Genomic DNA, 14,959 nt, shown 5'->3' with positions numbered 1-14,959 from the left:
GCGGGTCAATTGGCTTCACCATGGAGATCGTAACACATTCTTTTTTCATAAGCAAGCCACAAGTCGCAAGAAGACAAATGCCCTTGTTGGGATTCTAGATGATCGTAATTGGTGGCAATGGGACTATGATCAAATAGGGGGAGTTTTTGTGGAGTTTTTTACTAGCATTTTAAAGTCGGATACTAGAGCTACTGATGCGGAGTTATTTAATGCCGTCCAGGCGCGAGGGTCCTCAAGCTCTTACCAAAATGTGCTTCTCCCGTACTCTAGAGCTGAAGTTGAAATAGCCCTTAAATCCATTGGCCCATCGAAAGCTCCAGGTCCAGATGGTATGCCCGCCCTATTTTATCAACGATATTGGGACATTGTGGGTCAGGATGTTAGTGATTTGTGTCTGAAGGTTTTAAATGGCAGCAATGGTGTCAACGAGTTCAACCATACTCTGGTGGCTTTGATTCCAAAAGTTGGTTCTCCCACTCGCGTTTCTGAATATCGCCCTATCAGTTTATGTAATGTCTTGTACAAAATTATCTCTAAAACTCTTGCCAATAGACTGAAAAAGGTGCTACCTGAGGTTATTTCTGAGTTCCAGAGTGCTTTTATCCCAAACCGGATGATTCTGGACAATGTCCTAGCGGCTTTTGAAACTGTCCATTGTCTGAAGCGAATGGGGAAAACAAGTAAAAAGAAATTAATTCTGAAGCTAGATATGGCCAAGGCATACGACCGGGTTGAATGGCACTTCCTAGAGAAGATGATGCGGACAATGGGTTTCCTACTTCGGTTTATCCAATTGATTATGGGTTGCGTGACTATTGTCTCTTATTCGTTGTTAATTCAGGGGCGGCCTTTTGGGCTCATTATTCCCTTTCGAGGGCTACGACAAGGGGATCCGATTTCACCATATCTTTTCCTTATTGTGGCTGAAGCCTTCTCTGCTCTACTTCAGTAGGCACAGAGGGACACTAGGTTACAGGGTGTGTCTATTGCCCCTTCTGCTCCTTCCATTAACCATCTATTCTTTGCCGATTTCTGTTTTGTAACGCTGGGACAACTGAGGCTCTAGAGTTGAAGCGTATTTTTGGGGTGTACGAGGCGACTTCTGGACAGAAGGTCAATCTTGAAAAATTTGCTCTTTGCTTTAGTCCTTTCACCCCGAGGGTGTTGCAGGAAGATATCCGTCAACTCCTGAACGTGCCTATTGTTCCTTGTCATGAGCGGTACCTGGGCCTCCCTACCATCGTCAGTAAGGATAAGAAGAAATTGTTTCGTGCTATTAAAGATCGAGTTTGGAATAAGGTGAATGGTTGGCAAGGCAAGCTTCTGTCCAAGGCTGGGAAAGAAGTGCTCATCAAAGCAGTATGTCAGGCAATACCGTCCTATTCTATGAGTGTGTTCTGTATGTCTATTGGGTTATGTCGTGAGATCGAAAGCATCCTGGCCGAATTTTGGTGGTCTAAAAGCGATGGCAGAGGAATTCATTGGAAAACGTGGAAGTTTGTGTGCCAACACAAATCAGACAGGGGGCTTGGGTTCCGAGAACTGACAAGTTTCAATCAAGCGAATTGGGTTTTTTTATATATTAAGGTTTTGAATGTAAGAGCATCTACAATGGGCTTCCTAAACCACTAAACCACCTTCTTAGACAAATTTTAGGGAGTTATTGAAAAAATACAACTCCAACCATGCTCCCTATCCACCTCCTAAAATAGGGTGACTTGTAGGAGCTCCTAAATCTGAGGAGAGAGAAATGACTTCTAGTAGTTCTCTATAATTTAATGTTGCTTTATTTTTTATGAGTTTTTTAAACCCTTAATTATTGCTAACTATTTTTATATAATTTTTTTTTTATAGAGATGGACCAATTAAAAAAGAGTTATAGTATTTATGACCCCCTAAACTAGAGAGTATGATTGGAGTTAAAATTTTATAGAGAGCTCCTAAAATAGTTTTTATATGTTTTTAGCTAAATTTTAACTAAAAAATAAAGAGTATGATTGTACATGCTCTAAGATCTTTATTATAAAGTATTAGGGGTTTTTTTCATTAGTTTTTTTTTAAAATTTTTTAGTACAAGTGATAAAACTACAAGGGAGGGGGTTTCTCACACACACACACACTGGTGCCATGTAGATTGAAGTTTTTTTAGCTAGTCTGCAAGTTAAAGCACTTTTCCATTAGTTTAGACCCTGTTGGCTTTAATAAGGTTATTAATTCAAGTTTTCTAATAAATTTGGTAGTATATTAGAGCTTTGAATTTAGGGGTTTGGCTAAGTTAATTATAGGTTTGAAAATGGTGCTGGCTGGTTAAATTGTGGTTATTAATTAGGGGCTTGGTTTTAATTAAGGGTTTTTAAGTAATTTGGTGTTCTTAACTTAAATTAAGGGCTTGTTTGGGTTTTGTTATCTGTTGATACTTGGTTTTCGCACCACCAATCAAAGTGCGTCTCAACCTTTCTCAAGAGTGTGTGTGATAAGGTGATTGACTTTAAATGAATTTGTTAAAATACTGTTGTAAAGTAGAATGGGTGAAGCCCACATAGTCAAAAGGTGAACAGTGATAATTGGGTAGAAACATCATTATGTCTTCTCTTTTATTCACGGGTGCCATTTAACATGCCTATAAATAGGCAACCCTCTTGCCTGCAAAGGGAGACAGAAAACATTCAATAAAATATCAGGCTTCTATGCCTTCTCTCTATCTCAATTCTCTCCATAATCTCTTTAATTTACAACACGTTATCAGCACGAATTCGCTTTAACAATACCAGCTGAATTCTCTGATGAAACCCAGATCTTTTATCATTTTTCACCTTGATCCTTTGCCGAAACCTTGGCCGGGGACTTGCTCGACTGTTTCTTGCCACTGGCTTTTTCCTTGACATCCTTCTGGTTTTCCTTTTCAGTCTTTTGTTTCTTTGTAGATCGCTTTGCTTTAGTTTGTGAGCCAGAAGCTCCATCGGCATCACTTGCACCTCTTTTTGAAGTAGAACTAGATTTCTTTGCAGAATCCGTAGGTGTTTTCGCAGATTTTGCAGGGGTTTTCTTCTTAGCAGCAGAGAAGAATGCAAACCCACTGCACGTCTCTAGAGCAAGAATAATCAGAGGATAAGTTCTCTGCATCCCACTTTATCTCCTTCCATTAATTATATTATTATAATATCTGCCCACAATTTAATACTTAGCTAACATTCAAAGTTAGTTCAGATTACAGGTGGAAAGAATTTGATTTGGGGAGGCAAGCATGATGTCTTTCACAAATGATAATAATATAATAAATATTATTTGATCATGATATTGATAAGATTCCAATGAAAAAAAAAAGGATGGAAAAGCTTCCCGCAACTTTTAGCATTATTGCCATAGTTTTTCTGACCATACTAATATATATATATATATATATGAAAAGTTGATGGTAATATAATATAATATTATTTGATTATGGTCTTAATAAGAACTTACAAATAATTGCCTCTATTTTATTCATATATATAGTAATTTTATGGACGGTTTCACCCTCTTATATTTTTAGTGGTGGTTTTTATTTCCACATTTATTTTATTTACTTTATGGTGTAGGTTTATTACCCATACAACAGTATTATTTAAAAGGGTGGTGCGGGTTTATCGTCCACGCCTTTATTTTTATGTATGGAGCAGAATTATTGCCCATACAACAGTATCTATTTAAAAGGGTGGCGCAGGTTTATCGTCCATGCCTTTACTTTTATTTAAATGTATGGAGCAGAATTAGTGCCCATACAAGCACGTTTACTTTATCGTAAATTTACTTTTACTTAAAGTATGATGTGGAATTAACCCTCATACTTTATGAATTTACTTGACCGCACATTTAATTTTATTTAAGGTATGGTGTGGGATTAACGTCCATACAGCAAGCAATTTAATTTATGAATTTATTTTACCGCACATTTATATTTATTTAAAGTATGGTGCGGGTTTATCGTCCATACCAGTAATTTATTTACCAGCAATTTATTTTATGGATTAATTGTGCTGTATGATGAGTTTTCTTATAGTATGCAGATCAGGACCAGAAGTTCCTTGATCCTCATCATACAATTACATCAGGACTTGAAGATCCTTGATGATGATATTAATATGAGAGCTGGCAGTCTCTCCGGTACTATATTTGTAAACATGTGATTGGACTTGAGGGTCCTTGATCCCTGACATGTAAATAAGGACCTGGGGTTCCTTAATGATGTAACAGTACCGTATTGGTTCATAGTGCCATACACATGGATAATAACTGTACTGGCAAATGTACTGTACACGTGAATAGATACGTATTCATGATGAATAGTATCGGATACGTATTCATGATGAATAGTATCGGATACATGAATAGTGACGTATGCATAAATATTAACCATTTTGGGTAAACCGTCACTATTCAAAAGGGAACCTGCAATTCCTTAAACTCATGGATGAGCAATTAAATGAGATGCCAGAAGTTCCTCAAAACATGGACAATTATGTAAGGGCTTGAAGTCCAGAAATATGTACAGAAAATTGTAAAAATGTTCATACCATGAGAATATGTGATTTTGGCCCGAAGTTCAAAATCTAAGGGGATTGAATGTCCATACCATGAGAATATGTGATTTTGGCCTGAAGTTCAAAATCTAACAGTGTTGAGAACCTAAAGTTCCAACAGTTAAATGAACAACCCTTGAGGTATTATTACAGATTGTGGTATGCCACATATTTCTTTGGCATAAGAAAATGATGAATTTAATAAAGTTCGATTATGTTATAATCGACACCTCAAAGAAGAAATATATTTTGTGAATTCTGGTTGTTAAGAATACACCGTGAAATGGATAATATCAATATAAACCTCAAATGATGAATTGAGGCTCCCCACATATTTTGTTATATCTGGGCCGGAAGCACATGGATTCAAATATATGAGAGATCCCAAACTTGAGGTTGTGGGTATATAGTAGTTAATGCTCTTCACTACTATATTGCGATATTATCATGGCTTTTACTCAATTCATATTTCATGTCCATTTGAAAAGAGCGAATAAATTCTGAGTTTGTGTTTAGCCCAGGCCAAAAGTTCCGGGCTCCCATACGTTGAAATATGAAATTTGGGAGAGTCGATGTGGTTATTTGAACCTATAAGGCACAAGGTTCCAAACCGTCATTTTGAAAAGACATAAAAACCACAGGTGCAAATTTAAGAATGTGTGCAATTATTATAACAAGAAAGGAGCATACAACAGATAGATTTTTCCACCTGCAATGAAGGTGCAGGCCCTGTAAAATCTATAAAATTACATCATGTTCTGGAAGCATCTGACGGAAGAGGACGACGCCTCTTAAGCTTAGCCATAAGCCTCTCGTGGTCTCCCAAAATTCTTTTATTGGAGACCTGCAGCATGTCTAGCCTTCTCTGTGTATCAACGGAGTACGAACTCACCAGTTTCAACAAGGCATTATTCTCTCCTTTAAGTTTCTCAACCTCATGTTGAGACTCATGAAGCATCCTTTGAAGAGATGAATTTTCAGTTGTTAGCTTCTGAACCTCGTTCGCTCTAGCACGCAAACGATCAGCCATGTTAGAAACAGAAGCAGTACTCTGAATGCTAAAAGCCATTGAGTCATCAATAGCCTCTTCCTCAGACCTCCCTGTTAACGGCATTTCATCCATTGGAGTAATGAAATTCCTAGCTACTATGACAGCAGTAGCATCATTCATCATCACAAAATCATTAACTGTGAGATGACGATTTTGGGATACAAAGGAGGGACGCCAAACTTTGGCGTCACTGGTTGTTGTGGGAGCATCATTTAAATTGAAATAATTTGGGCTGGAAGAAGAGGAAGCCATTTTAAGAAGGTTTCGAAGAAAGTCTTAGAAAAACTAAAGTTTCAGAAAATAAAGGAAGTTGAGTTGAAATGCAGTTGCTCCAATCAAGTTTTGCAAAGGCAATATCTATAGGAGGAAATATGGCTACAGTTTCCAGGATCCCAATATTATCTAAGATCCCCATATTCTCCTTTCTTTTTCAGATTCCAAAACTTCACGCGGCCTCCATTAATGTTTGTCGGCACTTTCGGCGTTTCCAAGTATTATTTTCATAAAAGCCGATCTTGCTTTGCGGATTTCACGGAGCTATTTTTTCAAAAGCACCCCGAGAATCTCGCAATTTTCCTATGGTTAATTTGAAATTCACCGGTTCTATCTATTCCTCATATTTGTGTATAAATGTGTTACTAACGAAATTTTCTTTGCAGAAGACATCCAGTTTTCACCATACCTAATGATGCGATATCTACTTATTTTTCTTATCAGTGAGCACTCAATATGCCCGAGAAGCAAGACTATCTCTGATCATCCATTCAGGATGATCACGTTTCCGCTACATCAGGAAACTGTGAAGGCGATCTTATGCTCTAATCTCCGGAAGTCCTTCTAGACTAGGAGAAATGAGAGCTTATTGTCTGCTCCCACCAGCTTCCTTCCCTGATTGCTTACCTTATCTTGCAATCAATATCACAATTTTTTTGCATTTTTTCTCTTTTTGTAACTCTCTGTTCATAAGAGATTTTATTTCTTTAGAATGAACATCTGAAGAAAGAATCCATGAAGTGATCCTAACTCTGAGGGTTATTTGTTTTTGACAGAGAAAAGAGTTGTGATTTTGCTCTTGCAGGATATAACTAGATCATCAAGCGCTACATTATATTTACTGGGCCGATACGAGCTTGAATGATACTTGAGAAAAGTTTCTCCCACCTAAGGATGTAAGCAATATTTGTGTTATTTTATACTCATATACTTATTTGATATTTTATCTTGAAAGGTAACCAAATGGGGAGATAAGTCCGTTCCAAAAGAATGGCTTGTATGTATCCATGAATTATTAACGTAAATTTTACAGATTGCAAGTTGGATACATTGATAATACACTGCACAGATTAAAGTCCCATAAGAACAGAATATGGGTATAGCAGTGATCAATATGATGCACGTCTGTTGCGTAGCAAATGATATGGATTGAAATCCCAAAAGGACAATCCTTTAACATGTCAATATTGATATTGTACACGCCTAATGCGTAGCAAATTATATGGGTTAAAGTCCCATAAATTAATTGACATGTATGTATTAATCTGTGGCATGCCTGCAGCATGACAGATATATGGGTTCTAAATGTTCCAACTCCCTAAATGGAGATTTTCCACGCCCTATGTAAAATAACGCTCCATTGGAGGTTATAATCCACATTCTCACATAATAACAGCCCCCTGGAGTGGCTTGGGTACCCAAAAGCAAAGAAATGCTTATAATTGATGCATGTGCATGCAAATGAGAATGATGGGATCATGAATTGATGAATGACAATTTTTGGTTTTGGAGTAGCTACTCAAATCATCAATGGGCTGTGTTGATTGGAACCACGTTCAATTATTAAATGTCGACAATATTATTGGCCAAAATGGAATGAGGCAATTCCATTATAGGTGAGAATGAACGTGAACGAACAAACCCACAGTACAAACCCCAAAAGATGTTAATACTGAAATTTATATTTGAGTGTTCGGAATAAAAGGGAATATACCTACTTTGTATGACACAGTGTTTCTGGCAGAAACAAGGAATGTTGAGTTTTCTCCATATTTACAGATTCTATTGTGCCTCCTTATTGCACATTTACGGAGACCAACATGTTATCTTTAAGGGTTATTAAATGCACGGAGCATATCGCCAGAAGCGATTCCCTAAAGATGTATAAATAGCTGGGTAAAAGCTATATAATGTGTCATAAAGTTTAATCCCTTTAAACAAAATCCTTGAAAGGATTGAAATTGCATGAAGCAAGTCCCTGAAGGACATGTGCCTGAAGCACAAAATCTGTACTTAATACTAATGTGCATAAATTGCCTCAGTAAGTACATTGATTATAATATGTTTGCAACACATTCAAGCTTCTGAAGAGCTTAAGAAATATTTGTCTCGACTCAAAGATCGAGCATTATGCCAACGAGATTCTCGCTTATACTAAGAAAGTATTGAAGCATTTTTATGAGGATTATCCGTTGGACACTTTCAGAATTTTCCGGAAGTATATTGGACCGTACATCGTATTTTCCAGATAAAGCTCAATTCCATCACCATCATTTTGGGATGATGTGAGGCATATTTGATGCTATCTAAGCACAACACCATATACGGGCATATTTTTGAGTGAACTTATAAATAGCCCAAGTGTTATTAGATATGCGGACTCTGGAAATCTCTATGGTCGCTTACTGGAAAAAGCTAGTCATGAAGTTTTCAGGGGGAGATATTCATCAGGGGGGAGCGTGCTGTCAATAAATACCTTTTCACACTGTACTCTTTTTCCTTCGTCCAGGTTTTTATCCCACTGGGTTTTTCCTGGCAAGGTTTTAACGAAGCAGTGTCGCACGCATGTCAATATACACAGAATTTTATGTTACACATGGTTATGTATTCTTTTTCCCTTCGACCAGTTTTTTGTCCCACTGGATTTTTACTGGCAAGATTTTTCTATACACATATCAAGGGTGACAGGACTAAGCACATATCACCAAAGTTTTTCTATACACACGAGCTCCAGAAGAGTCAAGAAATCAAAGTCAGACAAATCCGCTCAAGCGATAACCTGGCAGATCTCTTCACTAAATCATTGCCGAAATGTACATTCCAAAAGTTAGTGCATAGCATCGGCTTACGACAACTCTGCAAGAAATCAAGTTGGAGCATGCAAAATCAGGGGGAGCATTCAAGAGTCCTCTAACACAGGACATATGCTCGTTGTACTCTTTTTCCTTCAACTAGGGTTTTTCCCACCGGATTTTTCCTAGCAAGGTTTTAACGAGGCAACATGAGCATATTACCTTTATGTCCCAAATAAAGTTGTACTCTTTTTCCTTCGCTTAGGTTTTTTCCCACTGGGTTTTTCCAAGCAAGGTTTTAATGAGGCAACCAATCTAGGGACATGTGGTCTCCAAGGGGGAGTGTTGTAAAGTAGAATGGGTGAAGCCCACATAGTCAAAAGGTGAACAGTGATAATTGGGTAGAAACATCATTATGTCTTCTCTTTTATTCACGGGTGCCATTTAACATGCCTATAAATAGGCAACCCTCTTGCCTGCAAAGGGAGACAGAAAACATTCAATGAAATATCAGGCTTCTATGCCTTCTCTCTATCTCAATTCTCTACATAATGTCTTTAATTTACAACAGGATTGGTAATGTGTGTAATTTTAGGATTTTTTTTATTGCATTATTGTAAAATTGGATGATATATTTTAGTTATTGACCTTATCTAGAATAGGAAAAATTATGTTATTATCTTTCATATTATTAAAGTATTTATTGAGTTTAAACCAAAGCCCCTTATTGGAATGACTTAGATGTTGCGAAATGCGGATAAATACATTGTGTGTAAATGTAGAGGCTCAGAATCCAAGCTTAGGTGACATTTTCTAAAATTTTTAAATTAAAAAAACAAACTTTTGGATATTTTCAAAACCCAGAATGTATTTCTTACTAAACTTATTAACTCAAAAATCTTCTTTTAACCAATGAGGTGTTAGTTGGATTGGCTTAGGTGTTTGGTGTGCTCCCAAGTGATCTTGGGTTCAAGCCTTCATGGTACATGTGTGAGTGAAATTCCCTCTCCCTCTTTCTAACTTTGGCAACAAAAAGAAAAACGATAATGGGGAGGAGATTTTTCACAGACACACACTATTAAGTTGCCATCATGGGGGTTCGAACATGAAACCATTAATATACAAGTGAAGCCCCTTTTCTACTGTGTTAGGCTTGGTTGGCAAAGAATTTTAAAAAAAATCTTCTTTTAAAAAGAACAAAAGAGTAAAAACTAATATGTTAAAAATTAAACAAGGTAAAAAAAATAAAATAATTAAGAATCCCCCAATCGTATTAGCTTCGCATTCTTTCAAGTTATAGCACAAAACCACATAGCCACTTATTCTTTTTCGGTATTTATTTTTTACAAATATAAGCAACAGTCTAAACTACAAAGGGGTAGAGATTGAGGTTCTCTATAACTTTCACCCGTCCAATCAAAACTCAAATAATCTTTGCTTTGTTGTGGCCAGTGGGTTAAGGCTCTGTCTAGTTTTCTTATATAATTTCTGTATTCCGCTCTTCATCTTAAAGCGTACAATTCTTCGCACTTGTCTTACTGTTTTGTTGCAAAACTGTTTGTTTTAATACTTTACTCAAGACAAGTCACTATTTGATTATAGAAAAAAGGCGCTTCACGCAGGGGCAGAGAGGCTAGTAGACAGAAAGAGAAAGGGATAGTAAGCTGGGCTTTGTGTGGCCTTCACAGCTGGGAAATTTTTTTTAAAAATTCTGTAAGGTATATAGGGCATACAGACCACTATCTGCCTCAGTCCAGTGCTATCTTGCTTTGTTTGAGCACTGAGATTACAACATATTTGCCTTCTTTATAGTCCACAAGAAGTATGGAACACAATAATATTACATAAGGGAAAATACAAGCAGAAAATGAAAAACAACAAATGCCAGGAGTATGAGGACTTAGAAGAGGAACTGTGGCTGTTACAAGAGAGAAAAGTAACATGAAAATTAGAGAAACACACAATGCCTCGCCTTCCGTCTCCTTTTCTTTGGTTTAGGGGGTTGCAGAACAACTTTGATGGCAGCATCAAACACAGCCTTCACATTCTAAAGTTCATGCCAGAGAACAGTAAGTTAGTTTGAGCACTTGATCACAGCCTTGACATTCTTAATTAGTGTAATGATTATTGACTAACTACACTATCTATATAAAGCCTGGTTAATCATTTGTAAACAGAGTAAAGGGAAACAATACTTTTAAATCACAGTTAAAGTTGCAGGCAGAGAGAATTTTTGGGCTTTTGCATGATATTTGCTACCAAAAGAAAATACAGTCTGTTTCCATGACTTTAGACATGAAAGGGATTCCCTACATTAAAAAAAAAAAAAAAAAACTCTTGGTGAAAAGGAGTTTTCATAAGAACTGAGAAAATGTAGCAGCATTCTAAATAGATATCAGATCAAGTTCTAGTTATAAGTATAACCAAATAATTTGAGTTTTCGTGTAATCCTAGTAGGAGTTTTAAAGATCAGATCAAATTCAAATAATGAGCTAATTAGAGTGTTATATTTAATAATAAGCACTAGGAAATTAAGCAAACCTGCTGAGTCTTGGAGCTGCACTCTATATAAACAGCAGCACCAATTGCCTTCTTCAGCTCTTCACCCTGCTTAAGAACATTGAAGAACATTTCACAGTTTAAGAATTGACAGTAGGAAGTAGTCTGTTAGAAAGCAAGATAAGAGGACAGACAATCAACTCCTATGCCCTTTATTGTGTAAGTAACTTGCCTGTGCAATTGATATTGGTGTAGCACCAGGATGATCAATCAAATACTCTTTGTCCTCCCGCAAATCTGCAGCCAAAATTACTATCAGAATTACATCAAGATCAAATTCTAGTGCTCACACACAAGCAACCAAAAACACAGAAACGCGAGCGTGCACACACTCACACATATATATTATAAGCACCTTTTGTGGTTTTTATGACTTTTATCTACTATAAATAACACATACCAAGTTTGGTTCCCACAAGAACAATGGGGACTGTTGGAGCATAATGCCTCAGCTCAGGTATCCACTGGGTGTCAAACAATAAAAGTTGATGTGCATATTAGATTCTGACTGCTGAGAGTACAAAAATACAAGTAAAAGAATAAATCAAAATATTGAAATGTTTAACAAACCTTCTTGGCAATGTTTTCGTAGCTGGCTTTGCTGATGAGAGAGAAGGCCAACAAGAACACATCAGCACCTCTATAGCTCAGAGGCCTCAGCCTGTTGTAATCTTCCTGTCCTGAATTCCGAAGAGCACAGACAATAAGCATGTGCATATTGAAAATACAAGTAATCTTTTTAGCAGATGTATTCTAGTCAGTTTGTCAAACTGACCATATCATTTTATGCAAAATTGACGGGTTCAAAAAATCAGATGTTCAAACTAAACAATCTCTCTTTTCTTTTCTTTCTTTTCTTTTTCTCAGCAGTTAGGTTATCAAACTAACACCACTTAATTTATGCAAAATCCACATGTTCAATAATCCAGATAGTGATTGACAGAGCCAGAAACTGCCAAAGCATATGAACAAAGAACATTGGAATCTCTATCCTTACGGGAAGGAGTTTGTAGTTCTAGTAGTTAACAACAATCGCTCGTACAACTGAGGTCGTGTCTTTGATTTCCCCATCCCCCAATAAATATTGCATGCATTGTTGTAATTTCTATGAAATCAGAAAGAGCATCTAGAATGATTCATTGCAGCAACTCAATTGAAATTTATTCCAAGTCTTTTTTTTCCTTTGTAGTTTAGGTCAGTACTTCAACAAGTACATATGACCTTGATAATCTCTTCACCACAGTAGCAAGTAATCAAGAACAAAGCACCCACATACAGAAGCAAAGCAAGTACTTAATTACCTGCAGTGTCCCATAATCCAAGGTTAACTGTGCTGCCATCCACCACCACATTAGCGCTGAAGTTGTCGAACACTGTAGGCACATAATCCTATAAAATAAATTAAAAATTAAAAAAGAAAAAGAAAAAAAGGGAAAGATCACAACTTAAATAAATAACCATGAAACATTGATTAGCATATATTCAAGCTTAATCTTACAGTGGGGAAGGTATTGCTGGTGTAAGAGATTAGCATGCATGTCTTCCCAACAGCTCCATCTCCAACAGTGACACACTTGATGAATCTAGCTGTGCTCATTTTCTTTGCTTCACTCACCCTCTGCTCTCAATTACCAAATTACCCTTCTCTCTTCTCTGTCCACTTCCATTGACACAAGGTTCTCGGCTGCGTCTCTTCCTCAACTATAAACTTCTCTGTTAAAAAATGTTAAGTGGAGCAATTAGAGAAAAGAGGAGAAGTAGGAAGGAAGAGGGAGGCTAGGGATCTGGGAGCTGGGTTGAGTTTGAATTTTGAATAGAAATGGAGGGCAAGGTGACATTTAATAAGGGGAGGACCACCACACCACCCACTTCCATTAGCTTTGCTGCTTTATTGTTTTACTATGATTGCCATTGGCTTTTCTGTTTCTTTAAGGGGAGGCCAGAGAGGCTAAAGACCAATAAAGGAGGAGTTTGGTGTTTGGTGCTAGTGTTAGTTGGTTAAGTATGGGAGAAGGGAGAGGTTTAATCATGAGTATTGTGGAAATATAACATTGCTTACTTACCTATACAAAAAATAATATTGCTTAGTACTTTTTTTTTTTTTTTCAAAGTTCGAAAATGGAGGGAGGTTTTCTCACAAACACTACCAAGATATATATCATTGGGGTCTAAACTTGAGACTACTGGTCTGCAAATCAAGGCATTTTTTCACTTAGCTAGACAAACATTGCTTAGTTGACAAAATAATCATCATCGATGCATGTAAGAAGAAGAAGAAGAAGGGGCTACAAATCCAAAAAAGAATAAAAAAATTGAAATTAACGGAGCCGTCGATTGCATATTCCATCTAATCTTGCTTGTATGTTTGACTTCGGATTATTTTGATGGAGAAAAGCACTACATGGTTTTAACGTTCAAGTTAACTATCTACATGGTAGATATAGTGTAAAAAGTGGATATTGGGTTGCTACGGAACATCAACGACTTGCTATTAATATAGCTGCTGATTGTGCTAGTTCATCTTTTGTCAACAAACTATGGAAACACTTGTGGGAGCTGAAGGTGCCTCCAAAATTTTTGCTTTTTCTATGGAGATTTGCGCAGAATATTCTCCCATCGAGGGATGTACTTTATCGGTGCAGGCTGATCACTGATGTCGTTTGTTTTCGTTACCTTACTGCTCTTGAAACATCCACCCATGCTATGTTTGCAAGTCTGGGAGGGGCCTCTTATATCACAAAGTCATGATCCGACATCTCTATTTGTAGCGGCGCTGGAGGTGTCCTCTGGGGACCAATTACCCGTGTTTGCAATTACAGTTTGGCTGTTATGAAATGAGCGCAATGCTATTTTATTTGGTTATAATCCAACTTTCCTAGGTAGATTGCTGGAACAGGTAAGGAGCTATGATGCTTAAGTTAAACGTATAACTGAATGTCATCACAGGAGTTCCGAGTTCCCCCATGCCAACTATTAAGGTACGGTGGCAGCCTCCCCTAATGGTTTTTTAAAACTAAATGTGTACGAGGGTTGTAGATATGAAAGATGGATCCAAGGGGGTTGGTTTTGTGGTTCGTGATCCCAATGGTGAATTAACTTGGAGCTGTGGCTATGCGAGCTCCTGGCATGGTGTATATCCTTGCCACGGAGCTCTACACGCTGAAGAATGGGTTACTCTTTGCATTGGACGCAGGATTTGTGCCCCTGATTATTTGAATGTTGTACAATTGATTAACAACGAAGAAGTCTGTTTAGCTCCGGAAGGGAGTTCGGCGGAGGAAATTCGCACTCTTCTGCAGCAAGTACCTTCCACTGTTCTGTCCTACCCCGCCAAGCTAATACTCTGCTCATCGTATTGCACAGTTTGGCCTCCGTGAACAAGATATCTCATATTGGATGGAATCGGGTCTCCCACCCCAGGGTTTTTATTCAATATTTATATGGTGTTATGAGACTTAAGCAAAAGAGAGCATCTTCAATAAGGATTTAATGTTGAATTTTTTTTTTGGTTTGTCAAATGGTGAGGTTCCTTATACTTCGCAAAAATACGAAAGAATATGTGTTTCTTTGAGTGCAAACTTATTATTCGCGCGCATACATAACTATTTTTCACAAATAACGCGCGTTTTCTTGACTTATTGTACATGCAACAATTCCCGAAAGACAGTACGCAATGCCAGTTACACTTGAGAGCAGTATAATATAAGCATTTGCTGCACTGTTTT

The 14,959-nt window shown here is 37.3% G+C and overlaps 1 protein-coding gene across 2 annotated transcripts; it reads right to left on the bottom strand.

The window, feature by feature from the left end:
- On the bottom strand, nt 10,336-13,466 carry LOC18779137 (rac-like GTP-binding protein RAC2). 2 transcript variants are annotated; one of them, XR_002270772.1, is made up of 8 exons: nt 12,733-13,466; nt 12,536-12,623; nt 11,805-11,914; nt 11,635-11,698; nt 11,407-11,471; nt 11,217-11,282; nt 10,871-10,984; nt 10,633-10,722 (listed from the first exon to the last, which is right to left on the bottom strand). XR_002270772.1 is itself a non-coding variant. In XM_007213114.2 (7 exons), exons 1-7 carry the CDS (start codon nt 12,829-12,831, stop codon nt 10,624-10,626), a joined length of 591 nt encoding a protein of 196 aa, XP_007213176.1. In that variant the 5' UTR covers nt 12,832-13,460; the 3' UTR covers nt 10,336-10,623. The 2 variants fall into 2 exon arrangements, 1 of the variants encoding a protein (XP_007213176.1); XM_007213114.2 differs by lacking the exon at nt 10,871-10,984 and having other exon boundaries at nt 10,336-10,722; nt 12,733-13,460.

This window comes from Prunus persica, chromosome G3, assembly GCF_000346465.2.
Source record: "Prunus persica cultivar Lovell chromosome G3, Prunus_persica_NCBIv2, whole genome shotgun sequence".
Classification (NCBI taxonomy): domain Eukaryota; kingdom Viridiplantae; phylum Streptophyta; class Magnoliopsida; order Rosales; family Rosaceae; genus Prunus; species Prunus persica.
This window is presented reverse-complemented; position numbering and strand designations above follow the sequence as displayed.